The sequence below is a fragment of the Gobio gobio genome (genome assembly GCF_949357685.1).
Source record: "Gobio gobio genome assembly, chromosome: 25".
Classification (NCBI taxonomy): domain Eukaryota; kingdom Metazoa; phylum Chordata; class Actinopteri; order Cypriniformes; family Gobionidae; genus Gobio; species Gobio gobio.
The window spans coordinates 25,756,736-25,782,746 of record NC_137121.1 but is presented as its reverse complement, the minus strand read 5'-3'; the positions used below and the strand labels follow the sequence as shown (position 1 = coordinate 25,782,746).

Below are 26,011 nucleotides of genomic sequence, written 5' to 3'. Positions count from 1 at the left end.
ATATTCTTGTCTCTAAATTTAACAAGTCTATGAATAATTTTTTACCAGTTTTACGTTCCACAAGGCAAAAATCATAAGTCTAATCACGTAGAAAAGTAATAACACACCTCTCCTCAATAAGCCACAGTATCTAAGATATCATTCATGTCTGTAGCACAAACAGTGCAGAATGAGCTGCACAACAAAATGCAATTCGGTTAGAGGATTGTTTGAATCATTAACCCTAATTATGGCAGTAATGATCCTATATGAGCCTTATATGCAAATATGAATTTTAGCAACCACCAGTAATAAATGAATCTTGGATCACTGAAAAAATCTTTTCTGTCATTTTGTTCATTTCTTTTTTTTGTGTGTGAGTGTGAGAGAGAGAATGGCTCATGCAGCAGTTTTTTCATCATAGCCATGGTTACTATGGTACATTTGTGCATACATTACAGGAAAAACAGTTACTTATTAATTGATATCCTGGTGAGAGGAAGATGGTTTGGAATGAAACGTCTGCCAGAAAGTTTTATTCATCATTTTATTAATAATGTACTTGGACTTTTTTCAGAAAAAAACAGGCTAACATAAAGCACATTATTTATATTCTAGTAATTCTTTGGGGAAGTGTACCACTCGCTTAATTTAACTGTGTCTATTTACTGCGCAGTGTGGGTGTGACCGAAACCAATTCTCACTCGTTAGGGGGCTTTGGAATGGTGTTAATGTTCTGCCGAGATGCATGATTGTTTCGATATTGGCATAATGCCTCATAATGAATCAAAACAATGTTTAAATTGTTTTTTTGCAAACTCCATGAGAACAGAGGTTTTTCCGTGACAGTAATTCATTATTATAAGTATCGGTTTAAACATTTCATAAATACAGACTGCACAGTTCTAAATCATTTCAAACTAATTTAAACTATTACTCACCCTCATGCCATTCCACTGACTTTCATTCTTCTGTTAAACACAAAGAACATATTTTTATTGACGTAGGCCTACTGGATGCTCTTTTCCATGAACAATGAATGTGGACCAAAGCTATGTAGGCACCATGAATGTATCTTTAAAAGTAGTTCATCAAGGAATCATTCAGACTGTCAACAAATTCGCCAAAAAGATCAGACAAAAAAAATAATCAGAGCTATTTCTCTTATAAATGCACCAATGAGTGCCAGTGCTAAGATTTTTGGTGAAGAATGACTAAAATTTCAAACCTAACAAATACACTACCGTTTTTTAGTCTCTTCTGTTCACCAAGACTGCATTTATTTGAACAAAAATATAGTTAAAACAGTAATGTGTGAGATGGTGGTCCAGTGGGTTAAACCATGGAACTGATACGCAGAAGTTGGCCTGGTTTGATCCCAGCGGTCACCACCAGTGTGTCCTTGAGCAAGGCACTTTACTCCATGTTGCTCCAGGGGGATTGTCCCTGTAATAAGGGCACTGTAAGTCGCTTTGGATAAAAGCGTCTGCCAAAATGCATAAATGCATAAATAAAAATAATACTGTGAAATAGTAATACAAAACAACTGTTTTCTATTTTATTTTAATTGTAATATATTCCTGTGATGGTAAAGCTCAAATTTCAAATAAATGCTGTTTTTTTTACTTTCTATTCATCAAAGAATCCTGGAAAATTAAAATACGTTATTAATACTTGAGCACCAATAATTAATAATAATTTAGCAGAAAATCTATTATCTAAAATACCCCCACGGTGGTTCTGAAGACCACGTTGGAGCCAGGACCGGTGACAGTACTGTCAGTGCTGGATACCATGGCAAAACTGAAATATAGAGCACAGAAATCAATGGCCATAACGGGGGACTCTGAGAGTTCAAAATCAGTTTCTTTGGCCGTAACAGAGACAACTGGGAACAAAGGGAGTTCATAATCAGTCTCTGTGATCGTGACTGGCCAGACAAAGGATTCATATTCGGCTATGACAGGGCAGACAGAGAACTCATATTTGGCCTCCTTGGCAGTGACAGAGATAACAGAGAGCACACGTAAAAGAGAGAGTTCTCAATCGGACATCGGTGCCTCGAGTGGAGCGGTCACTGCCACCACGGGAAGAGCTGTAGCGGCACGCCACCTCAGAGGAGCTGTAGCGGTCACCGCCACTGGCTCGGGAGGAGCTGTAGCGTCACCACCACCAGCTCGGGAGGAGCTGTAGCGTCACCACCACCAGCTCGGGAGGAGCTGTAGCGTCACCACCACCAGCTCGGGAGGAGCTGTAGCGGTCACCACCACCAGCTCGGGAGGAGCTGTAGCGTCACCACCACCGGCTCGGGAGGAGCTGTAGCGTCACCACCACCAGCTCGGGAGGAGCTGTAGCGTCACCACCACCGGCTCGGGAGGAGCTGTAGCGTCACCACCACCAGCTCGGGAGGAGCTGTAGCGTCACCACCACCAGCTCGGGAGGAGCTGTAGCGTCACCACCACCGGCTTGGGAGGAGCTGTAGTGGTCACCACCACCGGCTTGGGAGGAGCTGTAGCGTCACCACCACCGGCTTGGGAGGAGCTGTAGCGGTCACCACCACCGGCTTGGGAGGAGCTGTAGCGTCACCACCACCGGCTTGGGAGGAGCTGTAGTGGTCACCACCACCGGCTTGGGAGGAGCTGTAGCGGTCACCACCACCGGCTTGGGAGGAGCTGTAGCGTCACCACCACCGGCTTGGGAGGAGCTGTAGCGTCACCACCACCGGCTTGGGAGGAGCTGTAGCGTCACCACCACCGGCTTGGGAGGAGCTGTAGCGGTCACCACCACCGGCTTGGGAGGAGCTGTAGCGTCACCACCACCGGCTTGGGAGGAGCTGTAGTGGTCACCGCCACCGGCTCGGGAGGAGCTGTAGTGGTCACCGGCTCGGGAGAAGCTGTAGTGGTCACCGCCACCGGCTCGGGAGGAGCTGTAGTGGTCACCGGCTCGGGAGAAGCTGTAGTGGTCACCGCCACCGGCTCGGGAGAAGCTGTAGTGGTCACCGCCACCGGCTCGGGAGGAGCTGTAGTGGTCACCGCCACCGGCTCGGGAGGAGCTGTAGTGGTCACCACCACCGGCTCGTGAGGAGCTGTAGTGGTCACCACCACCGGCTTGGGAGGAGCTGTAGCGGCCACCACCACCGGCTTGGGAGGAGCAGTAGCGGCCACCACCACCGGCTTGGGAGGAGCTGTAGCGGCCACCACCACCACCTTGGGAGGAGCTGTAGCGGCCCCCACCACCGGCTTGGGAGGAGCTGTAGTGGTCACTGCCACCTTGGGAGGAGCTGTAGTGGTCACCGCCACCTTGGGAGGAGCTGTGGCGGTCACCACCACCACCTTGGGAGGAGCTGTAGTGGTCACCGCCACCTCGGGAGGAGCTGTAGCAGACGCCATTGCCTCGGGAGGAGCTGTAGCGGTTTACTATAGTTTACTACAGGAGCAGTAACTAAACCACAGGAGGAAAACACAGCACAGCAAGACAACAGAATATCAAAATAAGAGTCCATGAAACAGACACAGGGAATTGTGACAATTTAACATTATTACTGTTTTACTGTATTTTTCATCAAATAAATGCAGCCTTGGCATAAAATCCGTCTTTCAAAAACATTTAAAAATCGTAACTAATTCTAACTTTTGACCGGTAGTGTATATTCAGATGATTTTGAACAAGTCATATGGACACTCTTTAATTGTGATTTTATTTTTGTCACTATGCAGCTTCACATCCTTCACATCCAGCCTTTTCACTTTTATATCGAAAATAAAATTTCTCCTTCCGTGTTCCACAGAACAAAGAAAGTCATATCGTTTCGAAACAGCATGAGCATGAAAAAAAACATTAACAGATGTTGAATTTTTTTTTTGGGGGGGGGGGGGGGGGGGGGTTGAATTCCTTTAAGTTTTTGGGATGCTTGCAGAAGTTTTAGTTCTTGTAGTCACTTGAAGCTCTTTGTTTGGCTGGAATGAATGGGAAGTGAGTTTGTGTGCTTTTATCAGAAACAGTTTGCGTACTGCAGCTACGGAGGGCTCTCATCTTCGAGTCTGGGCTGGAGTAAGTTTTACGCTTACATCTGGGCGTCAAAAACCTTGGAGGTGAAGATGAAAACACAGAATCTGTGGATGACAGCCTTGATGGTCTCATTCCACCTCTATTTTCATCGTAATCATCATCATCACAGCACAATGCATGATATAGTGTCTTGTCGTAAGAATGGATCCTTCCTCCAGATCCAAAGAGCCAGGAGGCTTTAGGGCTGTTAGGGGCCTTTAACGGTCCATTAAGGGCAGGTAAGTCTCCACAGCTCCTGCGGTAAAGGTCTAACTCTTGCTTCTTGGCTGTGGCTGGTTTGCGGAGAGGATTGTGCAGTAAGTGGTTGTCGGATAATGTCTCATTGTGCAAGAGGTCGCCACGGTCCTCGCTGCAGCACACTAGTGTCAGGTCATCCTCTGAGTCAAGGTCAATATCTGATGTTAACTTGTCAATTTGGGCCACAACCTGAATGGAAAAATAGAAAATTGAATAAATGTCAAGAAATAACTCTCATAACTACTATGTCTGAAGCTTTTGTTCACTTCTAAAGGGATAGTTCACCCCAAAATAAATATTTTGTCATACTCAACCTCATGTCGTTTCAAACCTGTTTGACCTTCTTTCTCACAATATTGTTTAATGTCGGCATGAAGTGGAAGTTGCAATGGTCTTTTCTTCACTATTGTGACATATCTGAGTGAAACGGACAAGAAAAAATGTAGGACATGACTTGATTTTGTCCATTGGGAATTGATTGGATGGTTGTGGTTTGCAATTGGTGGAACTCATGTGAGTAACAGGTTGCCCCGCCCTCATGCCAGTAAACACATCATCAAAAAAGAGCTGCAAGAGGGAGGGGAAGTGATTTAGATTAAAGATTACGAGGGCACATGAATTAAAAAAAGGATGATGTGCACGGATAAATACATTTGTAATAAATAGGCTACAGCAAAATTCCAGTAAAAAAAATAAGAATTGTCCATTTTGATTTCATGGTGACTCATGGTGAGAAATGTCTTAATGTTTTTTGTCCATACAATATCAATATCAATCCAATTGATTGGTTCCTAAAAAATATCTGCTTTTGTGTTCCCCAGAAAAAGGGGGAAAAAGTAATACAGGTTTGGAACAACATGTGGGTGAGTACAGTAAATGATGATCTATTTAATTCAATTGTTTCCTTTACGATATGATGGAAATGGGTTTTCCTAATATTTCCCAATACATTGCCATGTAAACTCTTTTTTTTAACTCTTTTATACTGTCATAACATGTGGTTTTGGCAGTTAGGGCAAGAAAAAGTAGATCAATATGCTGACATTTGAACAATAATTGCTCATTAAGTAAAGCAATATTCACTATAAGTTTTATGTAGCCGTCCTCAACCTAAGCACAAGCTCCACTGTTCAGCAAAATGTAAACCCCCAAAATACCAATATAAACACTGTTTTAAATCCCATTATAACAGAACATTAAATATTTAAGATTCCCTCTTTTTCTTCTGTCTCAAAAACATATAAAATTAAATTTACTTTCAATATTTACTCTACACATCCAGTCCTAAAGCATGCTGAGATCTAGAAATCCTTCGCTCAAGTTTAGTTAATTCCAAAAAAAACTATTATTGCACACAATAAAAATTAAGCCAATGTTGCACTGACCCATCAGATTTTATGAGAAATGTAATGAGGTTGTGGTTCTGTATGAATTTGTACAGTGTGGGAATTTTACTGTGTAGGTTATTAAAATCCAAGCCGATCATGACAAAATGTAACTATTTTACGAGGTGGCAATTTCTTATGAATTAATTCACGCTTTGTACATTTGTTACATTATTTATGTCCATCCCAAACCTAACCGTCAGTAGGGCGCAGAGCTGGGTAGATTACTTACAAATTGTAATCGGTTACTGCTGATTACAAATTACATGAGAAAAATTGTAGTTAGTAACGTAATCCATTACATTATATATTTAAGGTAATATAATCTGATTACTTTTGGATTACTTTTAGATTACTGTTGGCCTAATTTGTTTATCACATTGATTTGTTTAGAATAATCGTGTACCATATTGATATAAAAATACAAAGAGAAAGAAAATATATTCCATTCTTTGTTATGAACAACATGAAGTGCATTAAATATTTCATTACATCAAAAGTAATTAAATCATAAAAATGTTAGGTTAAAATAGATCATTATAAAATAAAAACAATAAAAATAAAACACCACTAATAAAAGATTTAAAAAAAAATGTTTGAAAAAAAAACATGTCATGTGACCTAACCAACATTAAATAACTGCAAACTTATTTTTATTAATATGTATTATTTGTATTTTTTTATTGACTTAATTTTATTATCGAGGGTACTTCAAGTAAATTTAGGTCAAAGAAATTTCAGCTGACAAAAAAGTTGGGGAATCCCTGCATTGCATTTAAATATGAAATAATGTGAATTTGTCCATCAGACAAAAACCTTCCAAAGATATTAATGCATGGTTAAATAACTCACTATAACAAATCGCCTTCCGTACTCAACTTATGGAAAAAGTGTTCTCGCAGTTCAAAATGCTTACGCTACGTCTGGTGAGCATAACTGTGTGCGATTCGCCGGAAGCTAGATAATTTACTTTATAAAGTTTTAAATATGGATATTTTTCTTACACAAACGCATCACTTCGCTTCAGAAGGCCTTTATTAAATCTTCTGAAGCGAAATCCTTACGCTTTCCCATTTTTCCTGCTTCTAACACATCAACTTTGAGGACAAAATGTTCACTTGCTGCCTAATATATCCCACCCTCTAACAGGTGCCGTGATGAAGAGATAATCAGTGATATTCACTTCATAACCTGATCGGTGTATATATATATATATAGAAACGTGTATATATGTATGTGTATCCTTTCCATCTCTATTCCCCCATTTCACCCACTGGCATTGGAATATTTAATATCTGTTTGTGCTGAAGGGAATTTGTCCTCCTGCTGTGTCAGTAACTGCATCTTACATAAGAACTCAACCATACGCTTATCAATATTCCTTCTCTTGCTTTACCCAGCTCCTTTTCTGAGCAGGGTCTCAATGCTGGTGCACACAATTCAGAGACAAAACAAAGCACAGGAGTTGCGATCCCACAGATGGAAGCCTCTTTGATCAGAAAGTCTCTCTGTAGATTTTAATCAGATTATGTAACATACATATATGGTTATATATGACGGGATGCCGTTCACATTTAAATCATGAAAACTTATTACGTGCCTTTTGTCAATATTAAGCAGCTTAGTGTGCTATTTATGATGCAGTTTGATGATAAAGCACCGCGTTTGAATTAAAATATCAGTTATTAATAATGACAGCTTGTTCTGTTATTTGCTGCTTCTGATTTTGTTGAGCTCAGTGCTTTCTGCTGCTGCCAAACTTTCTCATTGCATTCAATTGCAGGATGTGGCAGTACTAAGAGTTTATAGCAGATCGGCTATTCAGCGGCGAGCCACAGGCTTTTGGCTGTTGGGATTCGGTAATGAGCAGTCAAATGTAAACAGGAAAAGCCCAAATGACAGGCATTCAACAGCCCAAATATCCATTCACAGCACACCTGCTGCTCGAAAGCGCACACAATATGTATACAATGCCAAGCTTTTTGCAATGCAGACAAGTAAGGACTGTAAAAACATAATGTACTGTATTTACAAGTATATATCGAACACTGCCAAGTATGATAAGCGCTGTGCGGTTATCAGAGAGATACATTTTTGGGACTCCACTGAAAGGTCCTGTCTGGAGGAGGTATTAGATCATCTCTCGTGGGGTTGTGCCCTGTGCACTGCTGTCAGACAGTTCATGTTTAATGCATTCCTGACATCCACACACTAACTGATTGGAGATCAGAGTGCTGCTCGACAGAGACTGGCTGAAAATTTGCTACATTGTGGAGGGCGGTATGACATCCCTTATGAAAAAGAAGATTATTCAAGTAAACTAAAGTATATTTGCTGTTTATTAGTACTTATAAAGCACATATTTATGCCTTATTTTACCTGACCATATTCTACATCCTATATATCTATACCCAATACCCAAACTTAAAGTCCCCCTAGTCAGTCATTATATCCCTAAAAACTCATCTTTGATCCCCAAAATTACATATTTAAATTTTTTTTCCTTGAAAAAAAAATCGTCATGCCTTAAAATACACTATATTGGTAAAATTTTTGGGACGCCTGCCTTTACATGCACATGAACTTTAATGACATCCCATTCTTAATCCATATGGTTTAATATATATATTTATATTTATGCATTTGGCAGACGTTTTTATGCAAAGCGACTTACAGTGCCCTTATTACAGGGACAATCCCCCTGGAGCAACATGGAGTAAAGTGCCTTGCTCAAGGACACACTGGTGGTGACCGCTGGGATCGAACCAGCAACCTTCTGTGTGTCAGTTCCATGGTTTAACCCATTGGACCACCATCTCACATAATATGGAGTTGGCCCACCCTTTGCAGCTATAACAGCTTCAACTCTTCTGGGAAGGCTTTCCACAAGGTTTAGGAGTGTGTTTATGGGAATATTTGACCATTCTTCTAGAAGCGCATTTGTGAGGTCAGGCACTGATGTTGGTCAAGATGATCTGTACTTAAGTACAGTGCGATTTGTGTACTATAATATGTACTGTGCTCTTTAAGTGTTGGGCTCTTTAAGAACGACCTTCCCCCTTTGGTGCGCATGTACCAAGTAGACACGCGAGTCATGCGTATGTGTGATATGCTCTGTGGATAACTCTGTTAATAAAAATACCATCGCGTTCAAATGTTGCAGTTGTTGCGTTATTATTGGGACGTACAACATGGTGTCAGAAGACGGAGCGGACTTTTCGTCTGTGAGTGAACCAATTTTGTAGAAAACAGAGACTGAGCTACACGTGAAAGTTTTCTCAAGACCGCGCAGTGTGACTATGGCGGACTGTTTTCGAAGACCGGACCCGCTCACTTTTGATGGAAATGTCGCCGAAAATTGGCGAATCTTCTCACTCAATCTCGCAGGGCCGGAAGCCATTGAACGGGAGCGTTCATTTGTCTATGCAGCGGAGGTGCGTGAACCGGGCGAGAATGGCGCGATCTTAACTCCCGCCGAATCAAAGGAAGATCCGGAGTGTCTGAAGAGGAAATTTCGTGAAATATGCAACCCACAGCAAAATAAAACAATGGAGAGACACAAGTTTCACTCTAGAAGCCAGAAACAAGGTGAGACCATTGAGGCATTCATCAGTGATCTCAGGATTAAAGCTAAAAGTTGTCATTTTGGAGAACTGACAGACGAGCTGATCTGTGATAGGATAGTATGTGGCATCAACAATGATGGGCTAAGGAAAGCACTGTTAAGAGACGGTGATTTAACTCTAACCAAAGCCATCTCAATTTGTCGCATACATGAAATGACAGAGGAGAATAACAAAACGTTGGCTACACCACAGACTGCAACTAATGTGGATGCAATACAGCCATTTTCCAGTAGGAGGCGCCAACACACTAGACATAATCAAAGAACAGAACAAAATGATTCACCAACCATAACCAATTGTAGAAATTGTGGAAATAATCATGCAGTAAAGAAAGAGAAATGCCCAGCTTTCGGACAACAGTGTCATAACTGCAAGAAAATGAATCATTACAAGAAATGTTGCAAAGCGCGTAGTCAATTCAGTCAGAAGAAATGTAACTACAGGAAAGCAGTACATGAACTCGAAGTAGATAAACCCCCTGACCATGATGACACAATTTATGTTAATGGCATTGAATTTGACAAGTGCGTTAATGCTGTTAACCCACACATGCCAGAATTGGAAGAGGGATTTGTCACTTTACACATAAACAAAGCTCCAATTGAGGTGAAAGTTGACACCGGAGCAAAATGCAACGTAATGTCACAAAAGACTTTCGGACAAATTACTTGCAATGAATGGCCAGTGAAGCAATCAAAGACACCCAACCTCGTAGCTTATGGTGGAAGTAAAATCAAAACGAAAGGCTTGGTCTCATTGCAGTGTGTCCTAAATGGGCAAAATCATTCACTTTCATTTTTCTTGGTGGATCAAGATGTCCAAACGCTGTTAGGATTTCGTGCATGCCTCGACATGGGAATTGTTACAATCAGCCCGGACGTGCATCATGTCAGTATGGAGGGCAGCACTGAAGAAGTTCTTAACGAGTACAAAGACTTGTTTACAGACAAGCTCTGAGAACTCCCAATCACATACTCCATGACAGTAGACCCCAGTGTACAGCCAGTAGTTCGCCCTGCTCACCGTATTCCTCTGGCAATGCAAAACCGTGTCAAAGCAGAACTGGACCGCATGCAGAGCCTTGGAGTCATAACGACAGTCTCAGAGCCAACGGATTGGGTCTCGTCCATGGTGGTAACACACAAAAAGGACAGACAAGAAATCAGGCTGTGTATCAATCCAAAAGATCTTAACTCTGCCTTAAAAAGACCCCATCACCCTATGCGCAGCGTAGAGGAAGTAGCATCTCAGATGTCAGGAGCAACTGTATTTTCGGTGCTGGACGCAAAGAACTCTTTCTGGCAGATTCGTCTCGACCACAAGTCCTCCATGATGACCACATTCAGCACTCCATTTGGGCGCTATAGATTTCTTCGTATGCCCTTCGGCATAAACTCTGCAAGTGAAGTTTTCCAGCGCTCAATGGAGCAGTTGTTTTCAGGGTACCCCTGTGCAATTATTGTCGACGACATCATCATCGGAGGTTGTAATGCTGCTGAACATGATTTTAATCTGAAAAGGGTGTTGAACAGAGCATGCGAAATCAAGCTCAAGCTAAACCCTGTTAAATGCAAATTTCGCCTGGACCAAGTCAGCTATGTGGGCCATATCTTTACAAGCAAAGGCCTAAAAGCAGATCCTTCCAAAACAAAAGCAATCTCGGAGATGCCAGCCCCCAATGATGTCCCTGAATTACAGTGTTTCCTGGGAATGGCAAATTATCTGGGGAAATTTATCCCAAACTTCAGCGACATTGCTGCGCCCCTCAGAAAGCTGACACATAAAGAGACAGTATGGTGTTGGTACCAGCAGCACCAACAAGCATTTGACACCCTCAAGTCGTGTTTGTCCACCCCACCTGTCTTATCATATTATGATGTAAAGAAGCCAGTTACGTTTACCTGCGATGCCTCATGCTTCGGGCTTGGTGCCGCATGCATGCAGGAAGGCAAACCAGTAGCGTATGCGTCTCGCACACTCACAGACACAGAGACAAGGTATGCTCAGATTGAAAAGGAGCTGCTAGCAGTCGTATTTGCTTGTACTAAGTTCAGAGACTATGTGTACGGGAAACCCACACTCATTGAGACGGACCACCAGCCCCTGGTGAGCATTCTGAAGAAACCAATCCACACAGCTCCTGCTCGACTACAGAGAATGATGCTCAGGTTACAGAGCTACGACATCACTCTGGTGTACAAGAAGGGTAGGCTTATGTATCTTGCAGACACCATATCTCGAGTTCCAAACACAGAAGTCTCTCCAGACACTGAAAATGACTCATTTGAGGTCATGTCCGTCAATTACATTTCCACAGCTCGCCTTGAGGAACTTAGAAAGCATACGGCGGAGGATGAAGTGTTGCAGGCTCTTTGCGCAGTAATTCAACGAGGTTGGCCAGTTAAAGAACATAGCGTGTGACCCACTGTACGTCCATACTTTCCATACAGAGATGAGCTGGCTGTGGAAAATGGAATAGTGATGAAAGGCCACAAAACAGTCATCCCTTGCTCATTGCAGAAAGAATATATCGGCATAGTCCACAGAGGTCACCCTGGGCTGGATGCTACCAAGCACAGAGCAAGAGGTATCGTCTTCTGGCCAACGATGATGGCTGATATTACAGCGGAACTCCTCTCATGCTCGGTCTGCAACAGCACAAAGCCACATCAACAGAAAGAACCACTAAAACCACACCCAGTTCCAGACCTGTCTTGGTCAACTGTGGCAACAGACATGTTTGAGTGGCGTGGCCAAAATTATCTAGTGCTTGTGGACTCATACTCGGGATGGTATGAGATCGACCTTCTCCGCGACATAACATCCTCAGCTGTAATCACGAAACTAAAGAGACATTTTGCTGCGCATGGCACACCTCACACACTAATTTCTGATAACGCTTGACAGTACACAAGTCAGCGATTCAGAGACTTTGCCAAACAGTGGGACTTCATCCATGTCACCAGTAGTCCAGAGTTCCCACAGTCGAATGGCCTGGCAGAAGGAGCGGTTCGCAGTGCAAAACAGCTGATGGAGAAATCTCACAGAGATGCCACGGACGTGTTCCTTAATCTCCTGAACCTGAGAAACATTCCCAGAGACCCAACTTTGGGCTCCCCTGCGCAACGCCTGTTGTCACGACAGACACGGTCAGCCATTCCTATTAATTCTAGACTGTTGGAGCCTGCCCCAAAACTTGCCCAGCAAGTCACTGCACAGCTGTTTAATAAGAGGATGACCCAAAAGCGATACTACGACACATCAAGTCGCCCACTGCAGCCATTGGTAGAGGGACAAGTTGTCAGGATACAAACCCCGAAACGATACGTGCACCTAGGCACAGTAAAGGAGGTGAACAAGGAGCCTCGCTCATACACCATCCAATGCAATGGGAGAACATACAGGAGGAACCGACGCCACATCCTTCCTGTTGCAGAGCCCCCTCCATCACGGCTCACCCCCCAGAACATTGACTCTCAAAGCACCATTGCACATACAGAGAACTTTGCTTCCCATACACCATACTCACCACAAATACACCTTCCACAACCAGAATCCACACCTACAGACCTTCCAAAGCACACCGTACACTCTCCCACTAAGGTCAGTAATGCACCTTACAGAACACGCTCAGGCCGCATTTGCAAGCCGAATCCAAGGTACGAACAGTGAGTTCCAGCAATGGGGGATTCAGTGACACTTTGGTTCATATTTTGAATGCCTGCTAAATGTGTTTATTATGTTTTTTTCCATATTACTAATATCATTCTTTGTTGATGTGTTTTCTTCATCATACAGATCATCTTGAGATTTGTATCTGTTGTCGTTCAGTTATTTACTGCAATGGATACATTGTTATAATGCAAGTCATTTTTTTTCTTGGTTGACAAGTTGATGTCATTATCCCAATATTGATCACTTGAGTATGTTTACTTTCTTTGATAGGAAATTTCAGCTAAAGGAAGGGGATGTAGATCATTGTGATAAATGATCTGTACTTAAGTACAGTGCGATTTGTGTACTATAATATGTACTGTGCTCTTTAAGTGTTGGGCTCTTTAAGAACGACCTTCCCCCTTTGGTGCGCATGTACCAAGTAGACACGCGAGTCATGCGTATGTGTGATATGCTCTGTGGATAACTAGTTGTTGCGTTATTATTGGGACGTACAACAGTTTTGATCATCATCCTGAAACCCATCTAGACGTCTTTGACAAAAATACAATTTTCTCAGCTTTTTGCTTGAAATGTTGAATTTTTATAAAACTTACCCACATTCAAGTGTTGATAAAAATAAAATGTTTTTAAAATAGAAAAAGTTAACGCACAGTATATTTCAAGTATACAAAATTAATACCTAAATAGGAACAAAGTAGTATATTAAAAGTGCTAAATAATATATAAATAGTAAACTGTAAGTATGATATTATGTTCACTTAAAGAAAACTTACCAGTATACTTGCAGTATTAAATTTCTAAACTAGTTTACTGAGAGTACATTTCAAAGTGTGCTTTCTTAAACAAAAAAATGTGCTACAAGTATTTGACTAGTAAACTATCAGTTTCACTTGTAATAGTTGCAGTACAACCGAAAAAATTTAAATAACAGGGTGAAAAAAAAAAAAAAATAGGTGTGTCAAATACTGTCTGGTCATGTGATCTCAAAATGGCGGCTCCCATGAGGCGACCCTCTCCATAAAAATATTTTCTAACCAAAATCATGACTGGCGTCATCATCATCTCATATGAGTGTTATTTTTAACACAAAAGATCTATTAATTCCTATTCTGAGCTATAACAATTTATAACAGATGTTTCACAAAATAAAGAAGCTATAAAAGTTATGTTTCAGAACCTATAATAAAGGATCAATTAAAGTAATAGCAAAAGACAAAAAGTCCATTTAGAGGACTGTTCAAATCCCCAATCTAAATCTAATTAAGTAGCTGGTGCAATAAATGCCATGCCATTCTAAGAGTTACAACCCATATGTTTTTTTTTTATTAACCCGCTTTGTCTCACAGTCATCATACCTGCAGAACGCCGGGTCTTGGAGTCAGATAATTGCCAAACCCTCCCAGAAGGCTTTTAAACAGAGTGTGTTTGGAACAGAGTGTGAGTCAGAAAAAGCATTTGACCAATTTAAACTTTTTGTGAGTGGAAGCCTGATTTGAAAGCAGACCCATCACCACCACTGAGCTTCTTTAGCGATTGATTTTAATTTTTTCATCTGGAGGCCAGGGTCATTTCCTTTGAGAAGGCAAGGGAGGCAGAGTCTCCTCAAACCGGATGAGAAATTAATCGATACTACAAAAAATAAATAAAACAGCGCAAATATTTTAAAAAGTGACATTAAAAAGTGTAAAAGTCACTTGTTTTTAAAAAAATAACAGTGTCCAACAGCGACACCCGCAGGTGAAGTTACTCTGTCCTCTGTCCACATTTGGGGAAAGTCACGTGAGAGGAGGCAACATCTCCAGCGTGCTATGATTGGATATGATCGGTTATGATTGGATATGATTGGCACGTGCGATAAATCCCGCCTCTTGTTTGAACGTCCTGCACACGTTCTCATCGGCTTCAATTAAGATAATGATGGCGTTAATGGGAGGAGGACTAATAGAGGGTATGCACGTGACGTCACAGTGCCTGCAGTTACGCCCACTGAGTGGCAAAAAGACTGAGAGGCAGCATTGGTTTTCAGTGTGAATGCCGCAAAAAACACACACCGGCGCCAGAGGGGCGGTCGGGGGAGGCTTGGCCACGGACACCTTAGTCTTCCCTGTGCCCCCCTCCAGACCGAGGGAGACGGACTTGATGTGTGTCATTTTCTCACTCAAACCACTGCCTGCTGCTGCTTCTGCTATTGATTGCTTTTAGAGGGAAAAGCTGCCCATAACTGCTGGTCTAGGATCTGTTTTCTTCGTAATGATTGAGAATGAGATTATTATTAGCGAAAAAGAGTTGGCAAAAGATGCAGTCCGTATCTGTATTTGCGCTCGTCAAATGATTCAATTTCCAACGTGTTTTCGCTTGGGTGAGTAATGTAGCCAATCACAGGCATGTTTGTTGACCTCTTGAACGGCCAATGGCCAATCACAGGTGTTTAAGTTAGAAGGGGGTTAGAAGTTAGAAGGGGTGAAGGGGGGGTGACTGCGGTCTGGGGTGACGGGATGGGGGGCTTCTATGATATTAGTCTGCCACAAAAAAACAACAACATTTAAATCGTGAACTCAAATGTCATTGTGAAAAAAAAACAAAATGTCATTGTGAAAAAAAACAAAAAAACAATGACTGTTGTAAGTAACAGTGCGTAAATCAGACCTTTCTGTATAGCCTAACGCTAATAAGCTTAAACGAAAATAATGAAATAATTGTGTAGTGAAGTATTTTTTTGTACACAGTGCCGCAAACAATCAATCACTCCTTTACGAGTGCATCACTGTCCTCCTCGCGGCTGCAGCAACTTGCGCTCTCTTCATCAAGGCTTAAAACAAAAAGGGGACAAAAAGGCCGTATTGTCTTTACTTTCATCGCTTAAGGCTGTGGCAATCCATGGATACTTCCCCACCCACTCCTCCCGGTACCTGCAGAGGCGTTTTTGCTTTTTAGCAGCGTGTTGGGGTTCCGGTAAGCTACACCAGCCATGCCAACGGAATGAATGAAAATTAGCTTATCAATGCATATCTAATGCCGCGTTCCAGGCAACCCGTAACCCATGTTTTTCCAACCTTCTACCCGTGAAAGTGCACTGGAACGTCAGTCAAAGCCGTGACTTCCCACCCGTGAACTCGTACTAGATCGATGTACTCCCAGTTACGAGATCTGACGTCACATAGCTCGCAAAACAACAATAACAGCCCCTACGGATGCGGTGTTTATGAAACAAATATACAATTAACGTTAAATAAAAGGTATAACAGCTTCTCTTGCCGTATGCGTTGTTTTCCCCTCCGTTTCCCTCAAATAAGCAAAAAGGAGTAAGCACCTTTGGCGATAGAAATGATTGTAAAGGAGCATAAGCCTCATATGTCCGCCATGCTTTGTTAACATCTAGCTACCACATGATTCCTTGCGCTCAGGCAGTTTGGCGTGACTTTGCCTGGAACGCTACAAAGTCGTGAGTCGTGGTTTGAAGTTGTAACTTACGGGCTCAAAAACCTGCCTGGAACGCAGCATAAATTCGCGCCTAGCCAGTATTTATTTTTTTTACTTAGAAAAAAGATGCTGCAGCCAATGAGCAGCCGGCGGGGGCTGGTTGCAGGACGACTCAACCTCCGCAGACAGTTTTTAATGTTTATCAGACAATAACTACTCAAGATTTTGCTTTAGTATAATTTTCGGGACAATTAGGGCCAGATTCGGGATTCGGGACAACAGTTTAGATTTCGGGACTGTCCCAAATTTTTCGGGACGTCTGGTCACCCTAGAAGGACAATATTCAGAATTTGAATAAATCTTCCGTTTTCCATTCTTGACAAGCAGCCACATACATTTTTCAATAAGTCCATCCGCATATACATGCAGGATTCACTCTCGAAATAGTGATGACGGACAGTGATCAATACTGATGTACTGATGTATCGAAATCAGGCTCATATAAATGTCAGGAAAACACGATTCCTGGCTGCATGTCAATATTCATGGATCACTGGATCTTCGGTAAGTTGTAAGGAACACTATATCGAGTCCAACCTTTAGTTTAAACTGATAACTGTTTTTTTTACTCGCGTTTTCCCCTATTAACTCCAGTCATGTAGTTGCTCTTCTGCCACTCAGTCCTGGCTGAGCGGGCGTGTTCCAGCGAGAAAGTGATGTCGATGCATACCCTCTATTAAAAAGTAAGTAAACAACGCAGCCATTTCACCACTTTATGTCACGTTAAAATCATACTTGAAATGGCCTGAAAACATGAGGACGGTGGGGGTTTTTAGTGAGCAATCAGCAATGAGGAAATTAAAGGTACATCTTTGTGTACAAGCTTGATTGCTGAAAATAAGTTGACTATTAAAAAAAAAGCAGAACATTAAACTGTAAAAAATGATTGCTGCGATTAGTTATCACAACTTTTATTTTTAACATTAGAATAAGTAATAATGTGTTGTTTCAACTTAAAAGTGTTTGTAATTGACTTAATATTGTAAGTTTAGTAAACTTTAGTTTAGATATTTAAGATATCTCTCAATTAAAGTTGCTGCAACTTAAAATGTGTTGCGATAACTTAAATATCCAACTTAACTAAACAACTAAAGTTAACTTAAAATTTTAAGTTAATCACAAAAACGTACTTTAATTTGAAACAACATAATATTACTTATTCTAACGCTGAATTTTAAGTCGTGATAATTAACTGCAGCAAAAAAAATGTACAGTGTAGTTCACATATTATATGCATTGTTTAAATTGTTACTACCAGTTATTATTTTGGAATAAATTAAAAAATTTGTAAAAACACTAACGTGATTCAATTTATACTTGGTTTTAATATATAGAAATGTACATAGCAAAAAATACAAAATAGAATTGTATCTGGTCTCTCTTTTTATGTAATGTTTATTTAACCAGAATAATTAAGTGTAACCTACATAAATTTACACTTGATATACAGTATATAAAAAAATGTGAGGACTGCACCTCATTTTTAAAACCACACACCAATGCTGGAGGCTGACTGGAGACTCCAAAACTTCTTATAGAAACTATAAGATTCAAAAACAGATTCTAACCTCATACATTTTTCATCATGCGTTGCTGACTTCCCCATTTGCTCTGAAAATAATCTCCATATACATTATCAAATCTGTCTGCATATATGCATTTGGCAGACGTTTTTATCCAAAGCAACTTACATTGCATTCAATGTACAGTATATACTATACCAGCTAACGGGAACATTCTCAGAACTTTGACAAATGTTCTGGCAAGGATCCCTCAAAGTTATGTATCAAATGTTCTTCCAGTACACTCTAAAAAAAAAAAGGTTCTATATTGCACCAAAAATGGTTCTTGTCTCGTAATCATAGGGGAACCTTTTTTAGTGCTATATAGCACCAATTTTGGTGCTTCAGTGGTTCTTCAGCGGTTCTTCAGCGGTTCTTCAGAGGTTCTTCACCGGTTCTTTGACTAAGGTGCTATATAGCACCTCTGAAGAACCGCTGAAGAACCACTGAAGCACCAAAATTGGTGCTATATAGCACTAAAAAAGGTTCCCCTATGATTACGAGATTTTTTTTAGAGTGTACTAACGTTTATAGAAAGTTCGTTCAAAGTTGTCTGGCCTTTAATAACGTTCTAAAAACATTATTAATGCATCGTTCATAGAACATTTTTCAGGATAGTTTTAGTTGGATGTTCATCTAACATTTTTTTAAATGTTAGTACTTGTTTCAGAACGTTCAGAGAACATGATCAATTGGAATGTTCCCTCAACGTTCACATAACCATGAAAAGACGTTTTTTTAAACATAAAAAACGGGACATTTTGAACAGTCAGAGAACATTCAGAATGCAACATTTTCAAATTGTTATATGCTAATTAATTGTTCTGATTTACAATTTTGATTTCTTAATCGTATAGTCAAATAATTAAAGAGACAGTGACCCCCTAATTTAGTTTAAATTAATAGAAGCTTAGCTTAGCAACCAAGATTTTCAAAAACATCAACCAACGTCGACATTAGCTTTTCTATCGTTTCCACTGTACTGTAAATAATGAAAATAAAATAAAAGTCAGTCCAGTGAAAATTATCTTTTTTTAAATTGTATTATTTGATACAATAGAAAATAGAGAAGGCCCAGACAGGATCTGTGTAAGTGCTGTTTTGGCAGGAAATCGATGGAATTATATGCAATGGATTTAAACATGATAAAATGCGATAATGGAGCTGAAAGTACTAGACTTTTACTGTTAGCAGAAAGCATGATCAAATTTGCCAAAATATTTAATCACACAAACATGAAAAGAATTTTAGACATCTACATAATTCTGTGTGCATATCAAGCAAAGGCGTATAAGTGAGCAGTGTACTGGTTACACTTGGCAGCAATGCATTCACAATCTTGAGAAATGTTTGGCGGTTATCCATCGAATAAGAGACAGCTGGAAGACAGATGAGCGTGTGGCTAAACTAATAACCATAACAAGATGTCAGTAGTAACAATAAGGCTCTGCTATAAGGTGTGAGTGGCAGATGGAGGTGTTAATGCAGGCAAGAGTGGCAGAGCTACCGGTGATGCCTGAACTTGGCCAAGGAGACAAATGAGACAAATCCAGAGGAGCTGTGACTGAGATGATGAGACAAATGCCAGTCTGGGACACTCATACACTCAGTGACAGTAATGAGGCAGATAGATATCCACCCGAGGAAAGAGATTAATTAAGGAGATGTCCTCTCACATAATGCTGAAAGCAGACGCCCAGCACAAAGAGAGATAACTGCAAAAGAGATGGGACGTTGACAGGTGAGAAGATGAGGAAATCAGATGCGCTCCCGTGCATGTCGGCCCATTGTCTGATTCACCGGGTGATAATTAGGCATCACAGATGACATCTTGCTTGTATGGGGTGTCACGGCGTGTGTGGGGGGTGTCATCCTGCATGTCTTTCTCCTTGTTAATCTATCTGTTGGTTGTTGTTTGGGTGACAGGCTGTCCAGTCAATAGCCCCTAGGTGGACGTATCACAGGGCCATGGATGTATTTGTGACCTTGTGGATGATTATGAAACGTACCCACTGTATTTGTGTCTATTAGTTTGTATCAGCAAGCATTTATTAAGTAGTCGCTTTTAGGCCAGAAACGACATTAATGTGAATTCTTACCAGTCCATTGCAAGATCGCAGTCCCATTTTTCTTGTGTTACTGAGATGTTAACAAACTCCAGTACACAAGGGGGCGATTGAGTTACCTTCACACGTCTATGCCAGGGATGGGCCACTCTCCTGTACAGTTTAGTTCCATCCCTAATCAGACACACCTTCCTGTAATTTTCAAGCAATCCTTAAGACTTTTGATATATTTTGATTAGGGATGGAGCTAAATTCCGTAGGACAGTGACCCTCCAGGACTGGACTTGTCCATCCCTAGTCAATGACATTAACCCTTAAACGCATACCTTGGGTCTTTAGTGATGCGGGACGTCATTCACTAGCCTCCTCCTCCTCATTCATTTTATAAAGTTAGACATCAACCTTCTTAGTGTTCCTCAATCAATTCATTATAAACAATATAACAAGAAAAAAATAATAAAATGATACAAGAAAGCCTGTTTTCCCATTCATCTTTTGTAAAAAATTGTATAGGGGTCTCTCACGAGTCACGACCCGAGGTGTGTAACAGTGTAAGTATATTTTATCTGCACAACGATAATTTAATCTTTGATGACCACAAGTTGGCAATGTCTGATACACAATGATGACGTTTCACTCATAATTACCGCAGGCAGAAAACAAAAGAATAGGAAGAATCATCAGCAAAACTTGAAATGGCTCAGAGATTTACTGCAGAGCAACTGAACGCAATCAAATATTAGTGTCACTGTCACTTGATGGTGGATCTGGTGAAGAAGCTATCAGCGATCAAAATATTGATTTTGAAGATGTTGAGAATGATAGTTTTGAGAATATGTTTGAGATGGTGAATATGAGGGAGATGCTGAATGTACTGGGAAATGAGCTCTGACAAGGACAGTGATGATGGTATAAAACATCTGCTCAAACTGAACCCTTCCAAGCTCCAAAAGGAAACAAAATGTGCTTTATTTCATTCTTCTGTAATTGTTACTCTAATATCAGGAGAGTTTTATATTATTATATACATCCGGGTCGCTAAAGACCTGAATATGTAATAATGATGGCGAAACATTCATGCATTTAATAGTGGTAGCTTGTAGATCGCCCCTTGTGGGGTGTCTGTACTAAACTGTCCAAACACACCTAAACAAAATAATTAAGGTCTTCAGGATGACTAGAAACATCCAGGTAAGTGTGTCAGGATCAGACACCCATGGGTTAAAATGTTTCGGTTACTAGATCTCATCATCAGGCTGTGTTCGAATCAACAAAAAGTGTGTGCTTTACCTCCCGGAGCTCTTTCGCCACGTCCTTGAGCTCAGCGAGAACTTCCTCCAGATGTTCCATGACCATCTTGATGTGCCTGCGGATCTCTGCTCTCCGGTCAGGGCTCTTGCTCGGTTCAAATGGTCCTAGCGCTGTGCCGTGAAACATCCTTCACATGGGGATGACAGCAGCAGCGGCAGCCAGGAGGGGACAGGACACTGGACTTCATGTCTGAAGCCCACCACAGTGTTGTTTAAACCTATCTGGATAAAAGACCCCTTCTCTGGTCCGAACATCTTCGCATAGCTGTTTGTGGCACCGGCGATGTTAGAAAACGTCCAAGAACATCTAGTATCTCTCAGTAAATTCAAAAGGAAAACTTTCAAAAAAGGAAAAGGGCATCAAGTCAATTGGAATTGGAAAGTTTCAGCGCTGAAATAAACTGTCCTCGGCAAAGCTTTGATCTTTTCCGTATGATGTTAAAATTAAATCAAATGGCATCATCGGTGGCATGAAAGAACCTTTGTTCTTAAGACAGCCAGAAAATAAATAAGTAAAACACCCTTCTGAGCTTCTATTTTTGGAGGTTTGTGTCATACCAAAAGTCATCTGTGAATCTTTTCAGTTTCTCCCCATCTACATATGCATCCTCCATTGCAATTCCATGTATTCAAAAGTGTATACAATGAAGCATATTTTACATTGAAGAGAAAGTCTTCAGTACAGGAGTCATGAGTATTTGATGTGAATAAAGTATGTATCCAAATAGTGCACTAAGTAGAGTAAGAACAAGTCAAATTGCCAATCAAGCTGACAGAAAAAGAACGCATCTGGTGTGACACCTGGGAGAACAAGCCAAAAATGTATTCTCTCAGAGGCACTCCTGACAGATCCTGATAGGAAAAACCATTACTCTGAGACAAAGAGAGTTCCGGACATCCAGTTCAGCTAACCCACACCAGAAATCGGGCAGGATTTCAGTAGCTTGTCTTCTCTTGGCTTTTGTGGCTTTGGTCCAGAATTGACGCCGTTTGGACTTATTGCTGCTCCATATGTCTATAAAAAGCTTCCGCAGAGTTGCCAGGCTTTTCCCACTGTGCCCCGTACAGTGCAGCGTATCTCCTACCCCATCTGAGCACGCACAGATAACACTAGAGACGGATGCATGCTCAGCACCTCTCTTGCAATGTTGTCCTCTATCAGTCACTGATGCTCAAGCACTTGGGAAACCTCCCCCTTCCCTCTCTCTCTCCTCAGTCACTCACCCTCAAACACTCGCATTAATTTCCTATGATCTCTCTTCCATAACTCTTCCCTCCTCTTTCATAGTTACTACCGTACACACACTACCCTTTAGTCCCACTCACCCTTGTCCTGTCACTTCCATCCTACTTTCGACAAACACATCAATTCATGTACACTTCCTCGCTCGCTCTCCGCTCAGATCTTTTCATCCACTTGCCACCTCAGTTGGGGAAGCAAATGAATTCAATTCAGTGTTGCAGTGCAGGCTCTTGACTCGTGAATGCGACGGCTCTGCAGCAATAGAAGCGGACCAGATTATCCCATTTAGATTGGTAATGAATAGAAGACAGACGCAAGTACATCAGGAAAACGCTTGCCCTACCATAATTATGCGGATGAGGTGCTTCAGCCTCCTGTATTCATTTTCCTGTTGCTCTCTTCAAATCACGCATCGACCGGGGGACTGTGTCAGCAAGTTTGAAATTCTAATTTACCTTTCTATAATAATTCTTCAAAACATCCTGCGAGGCTTGTCCCAAACAAAGGCCCTCATTATTTCTTAGGTGTCTCTGGTGGAAACACTGATGAGAACGATTCACACAAAACAAGCAATTGTCTGAATAGTGTATTCAGGCATGCAATGCCAAAACAGCCGTCTAGAATAACATACAGTTTGAGATGAAAGTAGAGAGGAAAAGTGTTAAACAAAACACAATCATTTGTGCTATGAACATTTATGATACTTCAAATGATGAGGCATCTTGGAGAGAGCTGTGCTATTACTTTTTGGAGGGTTTGGACAATTTTTGCCTTGCGGATGGTAAAACGGGCCAACACGATGGTATTGTGGCACACAGAATTAGCATATTCAAGCACAACTCAAATTTCTTTAGAAAATGTTTCTAGTTTTTTTTTTTTTAAGCAATTGTTGTTTAGATGCTTGTCACTTTGAATGAAAGCAGGTTCACGGGCACTAAAATGCATTGAAGTGCTCCATTTTATTAAAAGTTAGAAATGAGGACTAAATGCTGAGCTTTTGAGATTTGCAGAAAGAAAGGGAATGCTGATGCAATCCTAAATGCATGTGTGGCAATTTATGCATGCATTTAGGGATAAGTACTAGCTGTTGGAGGAAACTTATTTCAGTGCCCCAAAATGGTGATGCAAATGGTTTTGTTTTCATTCACTACCGAATGAATTCTTGTCCTTGAAACAGACTGTTAGCTCAGATGATTTTTGTAATCTGCTGATCTCATAGTTAAATGCATCTTGTTTCTTTTTGAAAATTCTAGTCAGAATTTGAGTCTGATACTGCTCCGTTGGGCTGTGATTATGAGGCGTGTTTCAACTGAACCAGGAAAGACCTCAATTGGATAGACCTACAACCAATCAGAGCAACGGAGCAACGCATAACGTTAGTTGTCAAATGTCAACAGAACTCAACTGCACTGTTTTGCCATGTCCGCGGGTTGAAGCGACCCCAATTATGTGACATACAGACCCAGGAATGCGATTTTTAGCTGCCAGCCCTGCCAAAATAACACATATTTTACCCCCCAAATGCCTTTTTTTCCCGGAGAACCCCCCCCCCCCCCCCCCCCCCTTTTGGCTAGTTTTGAGGAACGTTAGCAATTTGGGGGGTTTGGTTTTAAACACTTGGCAACCCTGTACCTGCACGCACGCTGGAATAAGTAGCCTAATATTAGAAGAAAAAGATGAGTGTAAACGATCTTTGCCGGTGTTGTAAAAAAAGAATTTAAGGATACACAGAGTACTTACCAACACGATCATCATTTCTGAGAGAAATAGTAAAGGTGAATGGATATACAAACAAGTTCTCCGTTTAGGATTAGAACAAATTCAATCCATGCGCATTTGATGACGTGGATGATTACGTTACTGTTGATCATCTGTCCATCATCGTCTAAAGCCCGCCCTGACAATTTCATTGGTCCGAACAGTTTCTGTTCGGGCATAATTACTTCTCTACCGATCAAGTCCAGACCGAACGTCCCGAGTAAAAATGTTGCGGGCGGGGCTAAGTTCGGCTGGCATCCAGGCTAGCCTTCTAGACTAAGAAAAGACAGAAAATGTAATTTAGTCTCATGTGGATGAAAGACAACAACTGCCAGAATGCACTTGCTTCGCTGCCCAATGAGTCCACTTCCAAGCCACCGCTACTGGATACATCTCTTGAACACATCTCTTGCGATCCCACCCCACCGTCGTTTTGATTTTCATAGTAATAAAATAATTTTGTTCAGTTAGAGAATAGACACTACAATTAAAAACTGTGTGAGTGAGCCGAACGAAAGTCGTCACAGACGCAGCAGAAGTCAAATTTCATTCCTCACGCGCGAAGAGCTGAGCAGAACTGAGGTAAACGCGGCAGTCATTCATGATGCATGTCCAGTCTGGTGCGTTTTCAGATCGCATATGGAAGCTAAACTTTCATAGGAATTCATTGAAAAGTTGAAACACACACTTTTCTCTGCACCGCTCCGTTATGAATGCCCGAGCTGAGCGCATTTACATTCTGTGAGTGAGATCTCTCCCCTATGGACGGGTTGATAACATGCGGAACAGCTCCATCTAGTGGCTGTAGTCTTTAGCCTCTGGCCAAAAAATCCTCAGATGACACAAAATGACGATTTGCGTCATCGGAGGATTTTTTTCCAGAAATAAAATGCATAATTCTCTCGTCTCAGGGGGATATGAGGGGGAAAGTACCATAATTCGAATATACTACCGGGTTTCTACTGATACAAGGCTTAATGCTAAATCACTGAAGTTACCCTTTAAGAGAGAAGGGACAACGTTTTTGGACCCTGCGCCTGGCACGCCAACTGTTTTTCCCGTCGTTAAACTAGCAAAAGTGGATCCGGACACGCCCTAAGTGCACCTGTGCCGTGCATTTTAGACTATGCGCTTAGATCGTTAAAATAGGGCCCAGGGTCTTTCGTTCAATAAGTTATGTTAAAAAAAAAAAAAAAAAAAAGGAAACGAAAGGAAATTGTTTCAAACTGTAGAATGCTAAGTTGTCACTACATGACCTTACCATGTTGTATGTTTAGTTCACTGAGAACCATCTAGTTCTCTTCTCAGAATATGGTTATTTAGCATTTTTTCCAGTTTGTGTAAAAGTGTTACATTTTGTCAGTTTAGTCGAATAATGAGTCAAGGTGCAGATGATACAATGACAGTTGATAATACAAGTGCTTACATGTCAAGATGAGCGCATTGCATTGTGGGATACAGTATCCAGTGCATTGTGATTTTACTGCACATTTTTGCAAATGTAGTAGGTCATCCAGTATTCTATTCATGCACACTTTTTAAATGATGGTGAGTATTCAAACTGAAAAACAGCTATGGTGGTATACATTTTTTTTCAGTAAGTGGAGACCAGATGACAT

At 41.2% G+C, this 26,011-nt stretch overlaps 1 protein-coding gene across 1 annotated transcript; it reads right to left on the bottom strand.

Annotated features, from left to right (window-relative positions):
* Positions 1–3,850: 3,850 nt before the first annotated feature.
* Positions 3,851–22,555, bottom strand: LOC307121635 (inhibitory synaptic factor 1). The gene is made up of 2 exons (XM_079809291.1): positions 21,372–22,555; positions 3,851–4,473 (listed from the first exon to the last, which is right to left on the bottom strand). The coding sequence occupies exons 1-2, from the start codon at positions 21,516–21,518 to the stop codon at positions 3,901–3,903; spliced, it is 720 nt and encodes a 239-aa protein (XP_079665417.1). The 5' UTR covers positions 21,519–22,555; the 3' UTR covers positions 3,851–3,900.
* Positions 22,556–26,011: the final 3,456 nt, after the last annotated feature.